Source organism: Oxyura jamaicensis, chromosome 4 (assembly GCF_011077185.1).
Source record: "Oxyura jamaicensis isolate SHBP4307 breed ruddy duck chromosome 4, BPBGC_Ojam_1.0, whole genome shotgun sequence".
Taxonomy (NCBI): domain Eukaryota; kingdom Metazoa; phylum Chordata; class Aves; order Anseriformes; family Anatidae; genus Oxyura; species Oxyura jamaicensis.
This window is the reverse complement of record NC_048896.1, coordinates 6,443,968-6,463,026: the sequence shown is the minus strand read 5'-3', so window position 1 is coordinate 6,463,026 and position 19,059 is coordinate 6,443,968. Positions and strand designations below refer to the sequence as shown.

The window sequence follows — 19,059 nt, the reverse complement described above, 5'->3', positions numbered from 1 at the left end:
GGGATCATCCCACAGGCACAGGGATCATCCCACAGGCACAGGGATCATCCCATGGGCACAGGGAGCATCCCACGGGCATGGAGATCATCCCACGGACACGGCGTGATCCCCCTGCACAGCGTGGTCCCCTGGGGGGGTATGTAAATGCCCTGTGGTGTGTAGGTGCCGCCAGGTTGTGGCCACTGCCTCCTGCGCTGGTAGCCACCGGCAGTAAGATGGGGAATTACTGGTTTTAGTGGTAATCCTGGCCTAACCCCCCAACCTCGATACACTCCTGCATAATCCTCACTCACACTGATTTCGCCTGGGCTTCCTGTAGCAGTAGGGATTATCTGAGTGAGCAACAGTTGCAGGATAAGGCCCCGGTGGTTTCAGATATGCTTTTTACTACCTGGAAAGCGTTCTCCTCACCATAGGAAATGGTTTTCGAAGCACAATAGAGCAATTTTCGTTTCAGGCAGCACAGGCAGTTTTTGCTCTGGCTATCTCTCAGTGTTAACTAAAGCACATTTCGACAACATACAAAGATTTTTGTTTTGTAAGAAATGAAATCAGCGTGGCTGTTCCTCTTTCTCTGTCATTTCTCTAGTTGTCAATTCTTTCTTCCCCTCCAGCTTATCCTCCTCTTCTCTGCTAGCCTTAAAAAGCCCCCAAAGTGTCTGTTATAATCACATTTTGTGTGTTACAACCAGAATGAATGTACTCACTTTAATATGCTCGGTTTGAGGAAATCAGTTTCTGTCTGGTATAACAGACAATTTGTTATAAACCATGCCATTTATAAGTGAAGGGCCTTGCTTTAGTGTAACACTAGGGAAACGTCATGATACGTAATTGGAAGGGATTTGGCTTGCTTCTCAGTAATGCAGTGTGTAGAACGAAAGAAAAGAAAGAGATAATTCCCGACCCGGAGAAAGTTTGCAGCGTTGAGACATGCCAGACTGTTGAAATAAGGCTTATTTTAAGTAGAGATAATAATTAAAGCATTATCAGCAATGATGTTCAACTAGTCGGAAGACTGCCTTCGCAGCAAACGTTGCCAGTCTTGTTTTCTCCTTGGGAGGTCACTGTAACTCAGCACTTTTTTGGTCTCTGATTTGCACCGAGATGTGCGAGCACAGGTCACGTCTCTAATTAGCGCGTCTGCCTTTTCGCTCGTGAGCATCTCTGTCTGGTAGCTAATGGCAGCCTTTCTTCTCTGGGAGCCCCACGAAGACCAAGGATGCTTTCAGCTTGAGACTGCTACTCTTTTTCCCCTCTCTGGCACTGGGGATAGCCAAGAGCTGCCCGGGTTTCACTGAGAAACTGCAGGACAGCTCTGCCGACCCTTGCAGGCCGTGGTGAAGCAGGCGTTGGGTAGCTGGTGACACCCACAGCTGTCCCCGCCAGGTCTCTGCAGTGCCATGATGCACCCCTGTGGCACCCTCGGATGGGCACCCAGAGCCTCATGAGAGCTCATGGTGGTCACCAGGGAGGTGTTGGTGTATTGTGGGCACCGTGTGTCATCGGCGCTCCCTGACCTCTCCTAGCACGGGGGCGATGCAGTGGAAATGAGCAGAGTCTTATTCCGCTCTGAGGTCAGCCGATCCGAATTATGCATCTTCTGTGATCGCTTCCAGCTCTCTGTGTTGAAAAAATTGTCTGAATACCTTGCAACAGAGATAAATACTCCAGCTCCCATTAATGTTGAACGAGGGCTTGCACTGTCTGCACGCTTCCTGCACCAGGTCTCTGGCAAGCATTGACTTGAGCGTGGCTCGGCTCCTGCACTGGGGGCACCACATGGGCATTTGCCCTGGGGTCCATGGGGAAATGGGGTCGGGGCATGGTGTGGTGCCAGCAGCTGTGCGTGAAAGCAGAGCTCCTCTCCTCTGATGCCAGGACCCAGAGTGCTCAGAATAGAAGTAATTTTGTCGTTGTATTTCCATACTAGAGATTGTTTGTTATATCTTATGTGCTATACGCTATGTATCCGTGTAAGTATGTGAAGTGTACAGATTTAAATATTGTACATAATTATGTAAATAACTATATATTTTGTCATATAGCTATATATATATATATACCATTTTTTTTCTGTGCTATTTGTTTGGGTGTTATGATTCACTTTTACCAAAAGTATAGCAGCTCATCTTGTTTGGCTGCTAGTAATTTTGACTTGGATGCATATTTCTGATGCATAGCTTTTACTTGTTGATTCTGTAAAAAAAGGTCCTATGAGTATACTTACATGGTAGATAAGACTTTTCCCTTACATTAGGAAAGACTTACAGTAAGTAATTACGTCCAAAGGGTGGTCTTGCATTCTATTTATAGCCTTATGTATAGTAGCTTCCAAATTAGCTCTTGTTGTATTGAGCGACATGAACTCTGTGGTTTCTTTCTGTAATTTATTTTGCATAAAGCACATGCATGCAAAGGAATACTGGAGGCCAAGCGCGCATCTCCTTTGGGTAACCTCACGCACATCTGCTTGGCTCCTTGAAGAGCTGTATTTGTCAGCTGCCACCTCCCGAAGCCCCTCCTGAGGGGCTGGAGTTGCAGAAAGCCCGCAGCCAGGTGCCCTTCCAGGCCCTCTCTCTTGCCTTCAGCCAGATGTGCCCTGGATGTACGGAGATGGGCTTGTCCCCAGAGGGCTCCCTTCTCCTCCTGCCCCACTGCTGCAGGGCTGTGCCTAATGCCTCCCCCGGGTACTGCCAAAGCTTGTCCCAGACACAGCTCTGAGCCCCTCCAGGGACGAGGCTTCTCTGGGAAATTATTCCGCGGTTGCATGGGGACGGTCAGTAGTGGTTTCTGCCCTTCCGATTTATCCTGACAGTTAGCCAATGTGTTTGTGTTTGGGAATTCACTCCAGTGCTGCCTGCTTTGCCCTTCCAGACCCAAAGGGCAAAATGTTGCTGAAACCTCCCCTGTTTCGCTGCAGGGTTGGTGATGCTGCTCGGTGGTGTCATGGGTCTTGCAATTCCCTTTTACTATGACACAAAAACTTGCAGCACAATGCATCCTGGGCAGAGTAACACATTGTCAGTGTCATGTTGGGATGGAGCTGCATGCAATACAATGGAGCATCCCCATGGCAAAAGTGCTTTTCCACCTTCCAACCCTCCCTTTCTCCCTTCCTGCCTTTTCCTGGAGGCATTGGTGCTGCCCTTGAAGGTTCACATATGTATCTATATATATATAAAATACAGGGTGTCAGCAGCCGTGCCCGCTACTGCCGCCCGGCCAGGTTGCATATGGGGCTGTGCACAGCCTCGCTTAAATAAATGATTAGATATTGTTCCCAGCAGAGGCTATAGTTGAGTTCCAATCATTTTCTGTTAATTAAAATACAGGATGGTCTTATTTGTAGCATAAATAGTTGTAATCTGTGTGCTTATAAGTGTAATTATAATTCAAATCAGAGCGTGCTTGGCATTCGCAGTGAGCGGGGTGCTCTCCACAACGCGCTGCCCTCACCGACCGAGTGCGGGGCCGCTGGGCACGGACCCTGTCCTGGGTCCCTTCTGGCGCCAGCTCCCAGCCAGCCTCCTGCCTTCCCCAGAAGCATCTCCAGGCCTCAGCAAGGAGACACCGAGGCCGATGTCCCCAGCCGTGCTTTGGGCCAAATTTTGCTGTTCCTGTTTGGGCAACGCTTGCATGTGGCACTGGTTGGAAGATTAGCTGGAGAGGAGGCTGCGGTGTCATCACTTCAGTGTCTCAGTCTGGCTTCCAGTCTAAATTTGGGGTGAAGTAATGGCTTGTGTCAGCTGGACAAGTGATTATTACCTAGCCTGGAAGTGAGTCCCTGTTTAACCCAGCATCGCGGCTGGTTCCTGTCCCCTCCACAGGCTGGTGAAGGCTCTGAAGCAGCAGTGGAGCAGCGCGCACCCCGTGTCGCGCTCCCTGTGCTCAACGCTCGCCACGCACCCTCCGATGGAAGCGCTCAGCATGGCGAGGTGATCCCCAGCAAGGCTCCCTCATTAAGCACGATAAATACCGCCTGGCATCGATAGCAGGCTGTGTCTGCCGGAGCTGCGCAGACCAGGTCTTTGTCTCCACGTCCTGTTGGCCACAGGAGATCTGGACGTGAATCCTTTGTCGTTCTCACGGGGATGTGGAGCTTGTCGGATTACACCATCTTTTGTAAAGGCAGGTGTATGCCACAGGGCAGGTTTTAAAATTCCTGTGTTGGCGGATTGCATTAACCCGTACTAAGTCAGGTATGTAAAATTCCATTAAGCAAAAACCCTCTGGCATTTTCTCACCAGTGCTAGAGATCTGCGGGCTATGCTAATGCAGTGCGTTTGCTCATCTATTAGTAGGATGATGGTTTTAAAATAATAACATTTATCTTTGGCAGCGGACCTACAATAGTGCATGCAGAGTACAATTTTGTGAAAGGCTCTGCAGATGTTGCCTCATTCAATCTGGGTCAAAAGGAGTGCTTAGAATCATAAAGGTTAGAAAGAGATCAAATAATTCTGCGTTTTTATTGCTGAATAATGTACTTGGAAAATATCATTCACCATTATTAGACTAAGTGAGTACAGAAAACACAGGACTCAATAGTCATTTCTCACTATTGGCTGATTTTACTGTTTTTATAATGTAGCTAAATTCCCTGCTATTGATTCTAGCATCGATTATCGATCTGGAAATCTAAATGTATGCGGTGGTGTGAGCATACAGGAGTTTAACAATTGCAGAATTAGGTTTTTGCCTCTTACTGCAGCGTTTGGTGCGGGCAGCGCACCGGCAGAGCAGATTAATGGCACTTTTTGTGAGCTGTCTGTGTTTTGCGGTGATGTATGGGGCCCTGTGGCCTGCATGCCTGGATGATATAGGTGGTGTGTGTATGTTGAGCAGTGCTGGACAGTCTCATGGAAAATAACCAGGCTGGTGTCGCAGCGCTCGGATGTTGCTCTTCTGAATGGCGATGTAACTAATGAAGGAGAAAAGCCAGCGAAGCACCCATTTTATGTGTGCTCTTTTCATGCATCAGAGCTCGTGCAAACTGTCTGGGAAACCTGGCACCCCGGTGGGTGGGAGGCTGTCAGCCCCCCTGGTTCGGGACTCACCTGCCTCCACTCACCTGCTCCCTCCCCAGCTCGTTGTCATCAGAGTCACATCTGGATGCTCTCTGTGCCCCAGCTTCGGTGACATTTACTAATCAAAGTCACATGGCCATTGGCTCAAAACCAACATCCAGACCTGCCTGCCCAGCAAAAGGCTTTTCCACGAGTCTGTGTACAGTTCCTCTCCGGTCCTGCTTCCCTCTTGCCCCACACTGGTGGTGTCCCAGCTTTGGGGGAAATAGGGCATTTTGGCTGAGGTGTGCCCCTGGGCTGCGGCCCACTTAGCCTGCAATGAAGTCCAGTGTTTGAAATGAGTTTTGGAGTATGTTCCTCTTGTTCTCCACAGTTAGATGTTGTCAGCATTAATATGCCATTAACACATGCTCGTTAGGAGGAGAATGATTATACCCTGCAGAATATGGGGGAAACCTTCATTAGGCACTAACATATTGAACCAAGCTGCAAACTTCACATGGGAAAACTCGGGGAAGGTTCTGCTCGGCATCAGGTTTCTGTAATTTCTCCTCGTCACTCTGACAAAGGCCCCTTATTTTCTAGCACGTGCTTTTAGCTGTGAGTGATGAGCGCGGCGAGCCTGGCTGCAGCCTGTAGCACCGAGATCCTTCTGGGGACCTGACATCTGTCCTCCCCCAAAAGAAAGATGTGCTAACCGGGCTTCAATTTGGCAGGTGAGGACTTGGCCCCTCTCCCCTGGCTGTGCTGGCTCCTGGGGTTAATGCGATGAAAACCCGTGCAGAGCTTGGAGATGCTGAGGGAACAGATTTGTTGAGAGCCGAGGTGTCATTTCTGCATATTTGCTTTTCACACCATAACGACATTTTAAGTGCTCGCTGGCCTCGCTGCCTGCAGTCTGGAGTCATAACCTGCCACGTGTGACAGGGCGATGGCTCGCCCCGCTGATGGTGGCAGTGAGCGCGGCGGCGGCCTGAGGTGTGTGCACGGTGCTCTCCTTCGGCAACCACGAGTTCAGGTGGGAGGACGGTGCTGCAGCGAGCAAATGCTTGAAGATGAAGACCCTCTTTGCATGCATGTGTCCCTTGTGATAGGTAACATGGGATGGTCAATAAAGCCCATATGTGACATTTCATCAGAATTTATCCTGAACGGGGCAATTTCACAGATTTCCATGGAGCTGACAGCTGTCCTGCGTTACTCGTGAGCTCGCTGCCTCTGTCCCTGCCCCAGCCGTTTCGGGTACTTGTGCCATTTTGGCATCAGGGCCCTGCAATTGCCTCTGACCCCGTGGCTTTAGCCCGCTCCCCTCTACCTGCTGTGTGTGCTGCAGGCTGAGGAGCCTGGGCCGGCTGCCGCCCCATCACGTCTCGCCACGTAGGAAGCGCGGCTGTGTACGTTCTCTGGGCGCCAGTGACTCATGTAATCACCATGCGAAACGCATCATTCATAAACTGTTTAGCGTGACCTTTTGTACAGTAGCACTAATTATTATTATCACAGAAGCCCAGTAAACTAGACTAGCAATTATCAGGGATTTATTTGAATGGACAGCTAAGCTATTCTTGGCAAGTTAGTCAAAGCAGTTGTCATGACAGCTACACAAATGTGTCTTATGAATTGGGTTAATTAGGGTAATTAATAACTGTTGTTTTGCCCTTTTTAACAAGGTATTGCCTAGACACTATCAAAAAATAGCAATTGTACCTAGCAGATGTATTCTTCTTCTAGCAGCAACCTTCAAATCACAAAACCAAAGCAGTAAATATCTCGGGCTGTCATTTTGGAAGGAAAAGTGTGCAAAACCAGAGAGTGAAAGGGTGCATTGTAATCCTCCTGCTGAGCTTCCAGTGCTGCGTGGTGCTACATGCAGGTTGGTCAGTGTCATTATTGGTATTACTATTATTATTGATTTGAGCTCCGTGCAGACAAATGCTTTTGTGGACGGAGAGGGCAGCACCGAGGTGCTCTGACCCAGCAGCCATCCGAGCGGGCTCTAAGAGGCAGAACTTACAGCCAGATTTAAAGCCATTTTAAATGACCGTGAATTATTGTTGTTCTGCTCGTGTGTCACTTATGCCTCATCAGGATGGCTGTCTCGTGCCAAATCTCCAAGTCCTTGCTCAGGCACAGCATCTGTTTCTTTCAAAACAAGTGTTTTGCTGAATAAATGATTTTGGTTTTGTCATTGTTGCTGATACCAAGTGATGGCAGTAACCAATGCCGCTGATAATGAAATGGCACCAAACAGCCTGAAAAGAAAAAAAAAGAAAAAAAAAGGAGCAACCAGTGAATAAATCGCACCCTGGACACCACCGCCTGTCCCATGTGGCCTTTGTCAGTGTTAGTGCCAGGCCTTGAGGTGTTTGGGAAGGAGCCTGTGGCACTCTCCTGCTGCTGCTAGCTGGGGTGGGAGGGAGCTGTCAGGCAGGTAGGCAGCGTTCAGAGCGTTCTGGTGTTTCTCAGGCTTGTGCTGCTGTGGTTATAATTAGCAGTGCCACAGCTTGTGCAGCTGCAAATACAGCTGCTGGGAAGCGTCAGGCACAGGTAGCTAGCTGAATGTCATGGGCCACCCTCTGGGCTCCCTGTCCTCGCACGCTTCCTTCATGCTGCCCCTGTGCCAGTGGGCCCTGTCCCATGCTGGTGGTGGTCCCCAGCCCGTGCTCTCTGCTTGTCTGGAGGATTTGGTGCTGGTTGTTAAAAATGACCCTAGATGACAGATGTGATTCAGGAATATTATGTAAACTTTGAAGGAAAATGACCTGAATCCACGACTGAAGGCTCTGACCAATTCTCCAGCTGCAAGGAGTCTTCTCTATTTTTATGACCTCTGTGTTTTCAAAGCCCTCTTTTAACTAAAGCTTATTTGCTAATATGCATCTTATAAAAAGAAATGATTTTTTTTTTTTTTTTTAAATGAAGAAGGGGAAAAAATCCCAAAGAAAAACACCTCTATATAGAAGGTAGGGTTTTAATGAAGAAATATTTTACACCATTCTTCTACAACCTTAGGGCTAATAGCCTGGAACTGGTACTTTGGCTCCTTAAAAAGCCCAACAAGACAAGCCAATTACGGCCTCTGAAACATTTTTATTTTTAGTTCCTTGTAATAGCAATTCATCCTCGGCTATGGTACATTAACTGGAAGGAACAAGAAGTAGTAAGGTTTTGGCATCTTTGTAATAACTAACGGGCTGTGTTTACTGGTGTGTTCGTAGCGCCGGGTGTATTTCCCCCTCCTGGGGACAGAGCGGGATGGGGAAGGCGATGTGGGACATGCCGGGGACTCATCTCCCTGCAGAGCCAGCGGAATCCTTCATAGCTCCCCTGGCCAGGGTGGGCATCGCTGATCCCTTCCCATAGGGTAACACAAAGAGAGGATGCAAGCACCTGCTAGTGTGGAGCAGCACGGTTTGGCTCAGGTTTATCATCCTCTGTTGTCGGGGAATTTTAGCTGAAGCCGGGCTGCCACGGAGATAGTGCTCCCAAAACGGAGCTGGCGGCTGCGGCTGACGCCCTCAATATTTTTAACTCGTCTGCAACTATTTTTTTGGTTTTTCTTTTGCAGTGACATATCTATGATTTCTCCTGTTCCCTACAAAAGGTACTGTTCTGGCCTGCCAATCCAGAAGGTGACTGACAGGGAGTTTTATTTAGCTCCAGCAATGGGAACGTTTGAAAAAATGGTTCCTCTGTTATATTTGTTTTCATTCCTAATGGAAGGAGGCAGGCAAAGGACAGTTCTGAAAGGTTTTTTAACAAATCTGTAAGTCATGCCCCATTACCCTAGGGCTGCTGATTAGATCCAGATTGTTTCTTGCACTACTTAGAGAGGGGTGCAGTCCATGGTGGAAACTGCATCCATATATCCATTACACAGCGGCGAGTCGCAGGCCCAGGTGATGGGAAGAGCCTGCCATTAGGTTTATCGGCTGTTATATCCTCGCAGGGGTATCGGCTTGTGGTGGGCTGTGCCCCTTGGGGCCGTTGGGAGGGCACGTGCAGCCTGTCTGGGGGGGGGGAGCATTGCCCCCTGCCCCTTGCTTTTGGGGGTCCCCCTGCTCCAAAAGCCACTCGGGGTCTTCTGGTGGCTGACAGGGCATCGCCAGCCTGCTGGCCAGTTTGTTTGCTCTTGCCTAGAAAATATACCTCCCTTTTGGGTCAATATTTTGCTTTTCTTTTGGCTTTGTGGTGCCGGTGCCAGACAGCTGGCCCCCGGTGCGGCGGTGGCTGCTGGAGGGACGCCTGTGTGCACTGGCCTCTAAAGAGCTTTTGTATTGTAGGTGCCATATGAATAGAAGGAGTTTTATTATTGCATTTTTGCTCTCCATAACGATACTGTAGATTTCTGATATGTTGACAAATTCAAACGGCTGATATTATTTGTGGCTTTCAGGAGTGTAATTATGGCTTCATTGTGTGTCGTCGCTCTCAGGATTCAATCTGGGTTTCTAATCCCATACCCTTTTTAAAATCACATCACAGCAGCTCCTTTACTCTTGCCTCCGATCCATTTTCAGACAAAAATGAGAAAGCCTGTGTATATTTGGGGAGGGGACGGGAGTTCAGAGCGGATTAGTGGGTACGGCAGCACCGTAATGCAATCTGTTTTGATACTTTTGCTCATTTCTGATGAGCAGGGTGATGCTAAAGGCTGAACTCTCCCAGTGATTTTTCTGAAATGCTTTTTATTTTATCAGGGGAAAATGGAGGCTGGACTCAGTTCCTTCAGTGTTTAATAATGTCCATCAGAACCAAACGCCCTTTATTTAAGCTGCAGTAATAATTAGAGAGTTGGTGGTGTTAAGCAGCCATGGAGTCTGGCTCTGAGGAATGTTCATTGTGCCTCATTAAATTTGGAATTAGTACTTAAAAGGTCAGAAATAAATATTCTGTTTATATTTCAGGGATAGTAAATCTAAATGGTTGCTATGTGTGCACATCCTCGTCTCTGCTTGTTCCTGCTGAACTGAGCGAGGCATTGCTCCATTTGGTTTAGGCAGCAATCAGGGTGTCTGCAAAAAAGCCCAACCCCAAAACCAACCATGGTTTCATTGATCAGGGGCAGGAAAATGATCTGCTGTATTATATCTAATTATAAAACATCAATATTGGACGCTAAATGCACTTACTTTTTCAGAGACACTATATTGCTAGTTTACAGTTTGCAATCTCATGTATTACGGGCTTTAGCAGTAAGCCAGGCTATAGGAAATTGGCTTCAAGGGGAGATGCCAGAGGTCAGATCCTTTTAACCTTTATCAGGCGTCCCCAGGTGACTGGCTCTTACATTCCCCTGAATAATAACCAAATGGCTTCACATTTCTCCCTGGTCTTGTTTGGAGCTGTTGCTATGTCTTGTCACTGCTGCTCCTGGCCTCTGACCGATGCTTGATGGCAGTGCTGTCCTCCCCAGCAGCTGGCAGCGTGCAGGGGAAAATCTTTGGGATTTGCCCAGTGCACAGGAGCTGGTTGGTCTTGTCCCAGTCTGTAGAGAAACCAGGCGAGAAACCATCCTTGGCTGTGCTGGGTGCCCCTCAAGTGTGTGCTGGTGTTCTCCAGCTAGTGGTCATGGGTGTCGCAAGGGATGTCGCTCTGTCACTTCCACCCAGACAGATGGGTGGCATTTCTAAAGGCCTCTTTTCCTTCCTCTGCCTCCTTCCTGCCTGTCTTCAGAGGCCAGCACAGAGCAGCTGAAGAAGTAAAGCACCCTCTGGGTAAGAGGCAGCATGGATGATGCTGTCCCTGCTCCCTGGGACGGCCTTGGGCGAGCAGCTGGGGGCTGCGGGGCTGGTTGTTTGGGGCTGGTTTTGTTCGGGGCTGGTTGTTTGGGGCCGGTTGTTTGGGCGCTTTGAGTGACAGCGGCTTTGAGATTGCGTTTTGTGCTGCGACTGTTCTTGGTGGGAAGGAGTCTCAGACCACTTATTTATTTCCCATGGGGTAATAACCAGCTTGCTCACTGATAATGACTTCCAGTCATCGCTGATCAAGGCTTCGTTTGACCCTACATTGAAATTATCCATGTTTCACAAGTGCAGCTCCAGAGTTTTCATTTAATTTACATGTATTCTGTATTACTCACAATATAGCTCAGACCGTAAGAATTCAGTGTTGGTGCGATTTCCTATCAGGGAGCAACAGTTTTATTACAGATGCTGGAGTTTGTGGTTGATTGGCCTGTGAAGAGCAGGGCCAAGGCTCAAAGGAGACGGGAGAACAAACATCACCTGCCCTGCCTTCCCCATCGTGGGGGCCATGTGTGGTTTTGTGATGTGGCTGTGGTCCCCGAATCCTCCTGCAGCGCCGGCAGGCGGCCAGGAGAGCCGGGCTCCCTGTGCATCCCCATGCAGAAATGGGGGCTGGCGCAGAGGAGCCGCTGTGTATTTTGGGAGGATTTTCTGAAACCCCGAACAAGAGATGCATGTTGCAGCCTGGGAGAAAGGTCCACGTTGTTTTCTAGTAATAAAGTGTGACATGCAAGCTTTATTAACAAGGCATGTAGGAAAAAAAAGGCTCAAGGGGCAACTCTGAAAAAGTGGCGCTAAATGTGTCATTTTTATGAAGCTGATTTTGTGAAGGGTTCCTACACGCTTTGGCAGGAGGTTGCAGCAGGTTTACAGTAATTTGTAGAAAGATGGAAATGTTTTCACCCCGAAGTGAGAAGAAGAGCCAGCGGCCCATGTGGAGATGCTGTAGGTTTGTACTGTGGGTCAGGAGCACAGGGGGACAGGTGCCCCCGCCTCGGGTCGGGAGGAACTTTGGGTGTCTGTGCATCCCTGCTGCCTGGGAACTGATGTGACAACCCCGAGCCACCAGCACCGAGGCCCCTCAGTGCCTTTAGATATGCTCGTTTGTATGTTTTCTGCATCATGGCTGAAACCCAGGAATAACAGGCCCTGAATTATTGAGGTGAGGAGGTATAGTGTCTTAATGTGTTCCCGATGAACCGAGCTTCCCCCCGCAGCCTCTTTGAGGTGGTGGCTCCCCGCCAGGTCCCTGGCCCCACTGGCCTTTCTGTCAGCACCACCTCTCCCCTCCTAGCTCCCTTCCTAGCTGCCTCGGGACGCTCTGCCTTTCACTTCTGTTTTTTCAGGCAGAGGGGGTGCAGAGATGAGATCAGCTCCCTGTTGCTGATGGGAAAGTCACTGTCACCCCCCAGCGTCCGGGTCCAGAAGAGACCTGAATCCATTCTGTGATTTGAAGAGTTGAACCGGTGCTTGTGCATCTTCTTGAAATGTAATGGAAATGGCAGTCCTCAACAACAGCTGGGGAAGAAAAAAAGTTTAAAATTTCCCTGCTCGTTGCTTGATTCTGTCTGTTGTTGGATTTCTGTTTGTGTTGCTAAGGCAGCAGTTAAAGGCATTTTTTGAATTGGACCCGGGTAAGCAGCACCGTGCCCCCATGGCACTGCCTTGAGCACGCCTGCCTGGGGAGGGCAAGCTAGAAATGCGGTCCAGCGCTGCAGACTCCATGCTAGATGCTGATCAATGCTTCCTCATGCCTTGAATATATGGTTTATTCCTAGCACACCGGCTTGGGGTTGGATCCTGACAAGCGCTGAGCATCCTTCATTCACACTGAAATGAGCAGGAGATAAGAATTGGCAGGGTCTGGAGGGAGGCCCTTGACACAGGCTGGGCTCTCTCCCTCTCCCCTTTGATTTTTACAGGAGCAGGTCTGATCATTAAGAAAGTAATGGTTTGTTTGCTTTTGCCAAAATAATGAAGAAAAAGGGGGCTGGACTCTTGATGATGCATGTTATGAAGAGCACATTGTTTCATCGGCAAAAATGAGCCTTACCTTGGCCCTCTGTTTTGTGCTTTGACTTTGTTCTTGGTGCCTCATTAAGAGAGGGAGCATATTCTTTTCCAATTAAAACGTTGACATGTTGGAGACATGCTTCCCAGTCGTTTTGCCTCTGTTTGTAAGTGATTGCACTTTGCAGGATGAACTAGATTTAAATCAAGTGAACTTCGACTGAATAATGCAAACTATAAAACAGCCCTCCTCCATGAAAAATCTCATTTCTTTTTTATTCTCCTGTTTTGATCCCGTAGCCTGCATGGAGATAACCTTGACAGATAATCCCATAGCTAAGGAGAGCCCTCATAAACTGCTGGGCTGCCTTGTAAAGCACCTGGAGCATACCCGGCTCCCGTCCCTGTGTCCACATTGCTCCATGCCGTGTCTGGTATCTGGAAGGAATTTGCATTAGTGGTGCTTCTTTTAGTGACATGCTGGGTTTGAAGTCCGGGGACAGATCCTGGGCATGACTAAAGCCCCCCAGGAGCCTCTCCATTACATCTTTGGTGTTGCGTCCTCCGGAGCAAGGTGGTGCAGAACATCCTGAGCAGCAGGTGAGGTGTGAAGCAGGGGGTCTGCATGGGGGGGAGGGTGTTATTGCAGGCAACCAAACTACAGCCTGGGGGACTGCTCGTTTGCCAATGATTTTGCTTGGTCCAGGGTATTGTCTTTTTTATTTTTTCTTTATCAGAAATTGGTAACAAAGCTCCCAGGGATGTTGGCCACATCTAGCGCGAGGTCTGGATCTGGGCCAGAGCAGAAGCTGGGATGGATGGCAGCATGCGCAGCGTTTCCTCCAGCCTGTTCGGACTGAGAGCAGTGGTGTTTTGGTGGGGTGTTAGTGATGTTTCGGTGGGGTTTTGGTGAAACCAGCTGGAGCAGGTGGCCTTGGGTGCTCTTGGCTGCAGAAGGTTGGTCTGTGTGGAACTGCGCGCTGTGTGCAAGCCGAGCGCGTTAAAAGCTCTGTGATATATGGGCACCCGCTGACGTTTGGTCTCTGCTTGCCCAAAGCTGCCTTTGATTCCTCCTGCCCACATTGCTCAGGGCTGCTGGAGCCCCTTTGCAGAGCCGTGGTCTCTGGGAATCACCTAATCTCTCTGGGGAGTGCCGTGGTGAGATCCCAGGGTATGGTGGCATCTCCCCCCGGGCTGGCAGTGGCAGGGCTGGCGAGCAGACACGGGATCAGAAATGTTCTGCAGAGTTTAAATCTTTGGTGTTGTGTGTTTTAAAAATACATGTGTATGTTTCCTACGGAGACGCAGAGCGCTTTAACAATCAAAGTCGTACTGCAGGAACAAGGATGCAAGAACTGCAGGGACCAGTAGTTTGTGCAGTAAATCTCCTGCGTGACTCTACAGCAGTAATTACTATGTGAAAGTAATAACTGAGCTGTGCTGAGTGCTAGGCCAACTCCCCCGGCTCGCAGATCGTTGCATGTTTCTCTCTGGGAGGCTCCTGTTTGGTAAATTAGATATTGTGCTGTATTTCAGAAAAGGTCACACTTAACCAACGCTGCCTTTGCTTTATTATCTTGGTACAGCAGTATAACCTCAGCCAGGGTACGATTGGATTTCACGTTAGGCTCTGCTGCAGCGGCCCCACTCCTTCCATCCTGCCGTTGTGATTACGTTAGCAGCAGGCTCTGCTTTCCTTTATTTATTGAGACATTAAAGATGCATGCATTTATTTTTACCATGTTCATAATTGCCATAAAAACAGGCCATAGTATTCCCGAGCGGCTTTCTGGGAGGGGGGGCGGCTGTGGGGCAGGGGCAAGGAGGAGTGGAAGGCAACACGGGAGGGCAGGATGGGGCTGCTTCCCTGCTCCTGGCCTCAGAGGATGCTGCTTCCAACCAATCACATCCCACATCGTGGCTCCTGCCAAGTTCTGACCATGGAATTGATCCCACCATGTCCCAGCTCATGCCTCCTGCGCCATCCAAACACACGGCTCCCATGACACTGCTCCCATAGTGTCCCACCACACAACACCTGCCATGTCCCACCACACAGCTCCCACTGTGTCCTACCATGCAGCTCCTGCCACATTCCAGCCCAGTGGGTCCCACTCTGCCCCGCTTGTAGCTCCCACTGCTTCCCAACATGACTTCCACCATGCAGCTCCCACCATGTCCCACCACATGGCTCCCACTGCATCCCACCATGCAGTTCCTACCACATCCCGCCATGCAGGTCCCACCACATCCCAGCCAAGAGGATCCCACCATGTCCCAGCTCATGGCTCCCACTGCATCCCAACGCATGGGATGCCCCACCACAGTGCTCCCACCACATCCCAGGGTAGTGGCCCCATGCTCTCATGGGCAGTAGCACCCTGCTCTCTTTCCCTGTATTCTGGCTGCTCTTTTTGAACCAGTTCTGTTTGTTCCATCCTGTCTATGAAAACCAGAAAGCCCAGGCTGTGTAATCTCGGGTTAAAAGATGGTGTTTCAGTGATGGAGTTTGTCAGTGAGTTTTGCCTACAATGACAAATCCATTGACTTTTTTCCCCCTCTTTTGCTCCCCTCCAACTTTTAACCATGTCACCCATTGTCTTTTTGTTTTGTTTTGTTTTGTTTTGTTTTGTTTTTTTGTTTTAATTAATAACAGAGCCCACTGTCTCTGCAAATGAAATGATTTAAAACAAAGAAAAGTGCCCACATTAAATTCTCTGGCAGGGGATTACCTTGCTGGTATTTACATATCTATGCAATAAATATTTTAACATGTTAATTATACACTAATAAGAAAAATACCTTTTGAACTTTCAGTCAAATTGACACACACAGAACCGAGTCCATCAGGGAATTAAAAGCAATTAGTTCTGTAACGGAGCGCAGTCACATTGTTCCTTCTCTGCAAATTGTTCTGTGGTCACCAGCCAGCCTGGTTTTTGGTGTGCGGCCGTGTGAAGGCTGGCGGGGCCTGTGCAGATGGGGGCTGGTGTTGTGCCAGGGTGGTGCTGGCTCTGCTGGGACGAGGTGAGGTGCTGGGACGAGGTGAGGCGCTGGGATGAGGTGAGAAGCTGGTCTCACCGAGGTGCCAGGCAATGCCCCGTGGGTGGCTGCTGCTTTTTACAGGACACAGAGAGCCCTTTGCGCCCACCTGCCCCCGATCCCACAGCAAGCAGCCGGTAACTTCTCCCTTTTCTTTTCCTCCTTCCAGACTGAGAACTACTCCTTTGACTCCAACTACGTGAACAGCAGAGCTCATTTAATAAAGAGGTATGTAGGCTGGCTTGAAAGCCCTTTGGTTTGCCCAGCCAAGTCCAGATTATTTAATGTTCTTTCTCACTGTGCTATATGCTACTTGCTTCTTTTATATGCAAAATGTTTCAAGAGTTATCATTTGGTTTTAAAAACGGTATTTACTGCCTATTAAGTCCCATTGCTCTTGGTTTGCTATAAAGGAAAGTCTTTTTTCTTCTGTTTGGCTCCTTCACACTAGGAACTTACAGCGAGTTAGGTAGAGTGCTGTTACCCTGACAACTTTAAAATTCATAGATTTTATTCTATTTGAATGCACAAGAATAAAATGATAGATTTGGATGGTGAGATCTCCCTGCTATGTGAGGCGGGGGAAAAAAAATCTCATTTGGGGGCAGGCAAATGGGTTTGATGCATGCTCACTGTTTTAGTTTGAATACCGAGGCAAAACAGCATTTTGCTAAGATTTCCCTTCCAGGGGTAAAAAAGCAAATTATCAGTTCAGTTGCAACCTAGCAATTACCCATGGGTAAATTTAACTCTTTGGATAAAATCCTGCCTTTGCTGGTGTCCTCCCAGTAGCAAAGATGTCTCCAGTGGGTTCATGCCTGCGCTGACCCAGTTTAAGCCCGCTGACTTCCCCCGGGTCATGTCAAACCAACGAGTGGCCAGCATCACCCTGTGGGAAACTCTCCCACCTGCCCTCTCCCCCACTGCCTCTTCTGGAGCCTGCAAAGGCCCTGGCACCCCAGGACAGGTACCAGTGGGCAGCTCACCCTGGCCACAGGATGCTGCTTAGATGCAGCGAGGAGAAGGAGCGAGCCCTGGCTTGTTCAGGTGTGCTCTGAGCAGTAAAAAAATCCAATTATCTTCCTGGCTGCGATTCCATTTGTTTACATCTTAAAAATATAAGGACTATGGGAGCTGCAAGCGCGCTGTTTAAGCAACTTGGGTTCAGCTAGTGAGGGGCAGGTATATTTGCCTGCATTGCGTGTGATGTTTAACGATGCTAATGTGATTGCGAGAGATGGCTTGCCTGCGCCACATCGCTCCGCATAAGACAGTCTGCAGGCACCCTGAAAAAAAACAAATCTATTAATCTTTCCTTGTTCACACCTAACATAAAGGCAAGCAGCGCTCCCACCTGCCACAGCGGGGTTTACTCCAGCACGGCATTGTTTGGGAAATGCTGCTGCCGAGACCTGCCCATGCTTTAGAGAAGTGTCAGCCACGGAAATGTGTTGTGTGGCTGCTGCATTACGGTCTGGTTCACTGCGGGATAGATAAATGCATTGTAACACAGATTGCCTGCACATTAGGAACAGCAACACCGTGTAGGACAGCGTTTCCCCTCGCTTTCTACCTTTGTCTTGTATCTTAAGTACAACGGATGCCAGGAATGCTGTGCAGACATCTAAGAACAAAAATATTTTCTGTAGCATACTGTGGCATCATTTTCATCCTTTGCCTTTATGAAGATGTTGTAGCTCTTCTATCTCTGGTGAGCGAATCTTCTCAAATCCAGCACTTTAATTAATCTATTTGTACTTTTGCTGTGTTGTCTGCCTGCCTCTCTCACTCACATACACACACACAAACGAATTGTAGATTTGTAGTGCTTTTTAACTTAAAATTCTTTGATTTATCCTGGAATCAAAGTCAGTGGCTTCAACAGGGACATCTTTATTTAAAAGACGATGTTTGAAGGTTTACCAATTTATATGTATTTCAGAGCCCCCTCCTTGCGTGCTTTGCAAAGCTTGGGTTGGTAGGTGGTCTGCTTGGTTTCCGTGGAGACGCAAAAGGGCTTCACAAAGTAATGAAAATCTGCAGCTCCTCAGTGCTTTGAAGCACAGGCTGCTCCTTGCACCGACATTTCATCCCTGATCAGCCAGTGAGGAAGTTCGGTGCCATTGGTGCAAGCAGAGCCCCCGACGGGTGTGGGCTGCCCGGGGGTGGAGGAGCGAAGGATCCAGCAGGGCCTTGCCAGCACGGCGGTCGGCCAAAGGCAGGGCATGGGGAAGGTGTCACAGCTCCCTCCCGGCCCTTCTCGCGTGCTTTCTCTGGCAGCCCTCCTTTCCCAAACACTTTCCTTTCCCACGGCATCTGCCTCTGCTTTCCCTTTTGCTCCAGCCCGTGTCCATGCTCCCAGGGAAGGCACATTTTGTGCACCTTGAGATGTTTCTGTCTTGGGTGTCGCAGGGCTTGGCGGATAGCAGAAGGATCATTCATGCAGCTGTCTTTGGGCCCAAACTGGCAGTCCACTGAGGCTCTTGGAGGAGAGCTGGTCCTGGGCTGGTGCCAGTAGCCGGGCGGCTTGGTGCACATCCTCCGTGCCCTGTCCCCATGTCCATGCTGGGTAGTGCACCAAGGTGTTCTGTTTGTTGGGGCTGTCGTGCCGCTGTTCCCCAAGCCAGTGCCTCTGCACCCAGCTTCCCACACCCTCAAGGACAATGGCTGTGCAGAGAGAAGCTCTTCACTGGCTCCTTGGGAGTGGGTGTGGTGGGAAGGGGACACCCCACATCACAGTCCCTCCATCCTGCTCCCAGAAGGGCTATAAGAAAGCCCTTCTGTGACATGCTGAGGACAGCGGGTGCCCCGGACCCACCGCTACTCTCCTGTTTGTGGGGATGTGCTGGTTGCTCCATGTGCTCACATCGCTTTTGACCCAGGATGCAGATCTTCCTTTGCTTTAGTTGCAGCTTCCTGCCCCTCCGGGCTGGGTGCCAGGGCAGGGACATGAGGAATTTGGGACCAGCTCAGCCCTTGTATCCCCCCCCCCCCCATGCTGGCCTTGGCAGCTGCAGCTGCAGGGGATGTCAGGGAGCTGGACTGCTGCCAGCTCCCCCGAAGTCCCTGTGAACTTGGACCCAGAATCATGGGGTTGTTTTTAAAAATAGGAACGATACCGTCATCATGAAAAGAAATTCCTGTTTCCCGGAAGGCTTTTATTTTAAAACTTGAAGCTATTAAGATTTGGCCTATAACCTAAAACGCTAAAGTTGAGATCCTTTTTAACT

At 49.3% G+C, this 19,059-nt stretch overlaps 1 protein-coding gene across 3 annotated transcripts in view; it reads left to right on the top strand.

The window, feature by feature from the left end:
• Positions 1–19,059, top strand: part of PCDH19 (protocadherin 19) — a 57,730-nt gene that overhangs the window by 9,854 nt on the left and 28,817 nt on the right. For all 3 annotated transcript variants that reach the window (XM_035325357.1, XM_035325355.1, XM_035325358.1), the window contains exon 3: positions 15,999–16,057. In XM_035325357.1, coding sequence (XP_035181248.1) covers positions 15,999–16,057 — 59 coding nt within the window. The remainder of the gene's footprint in view (positions 1–15,998; positions 16,058–19,059) is intronic.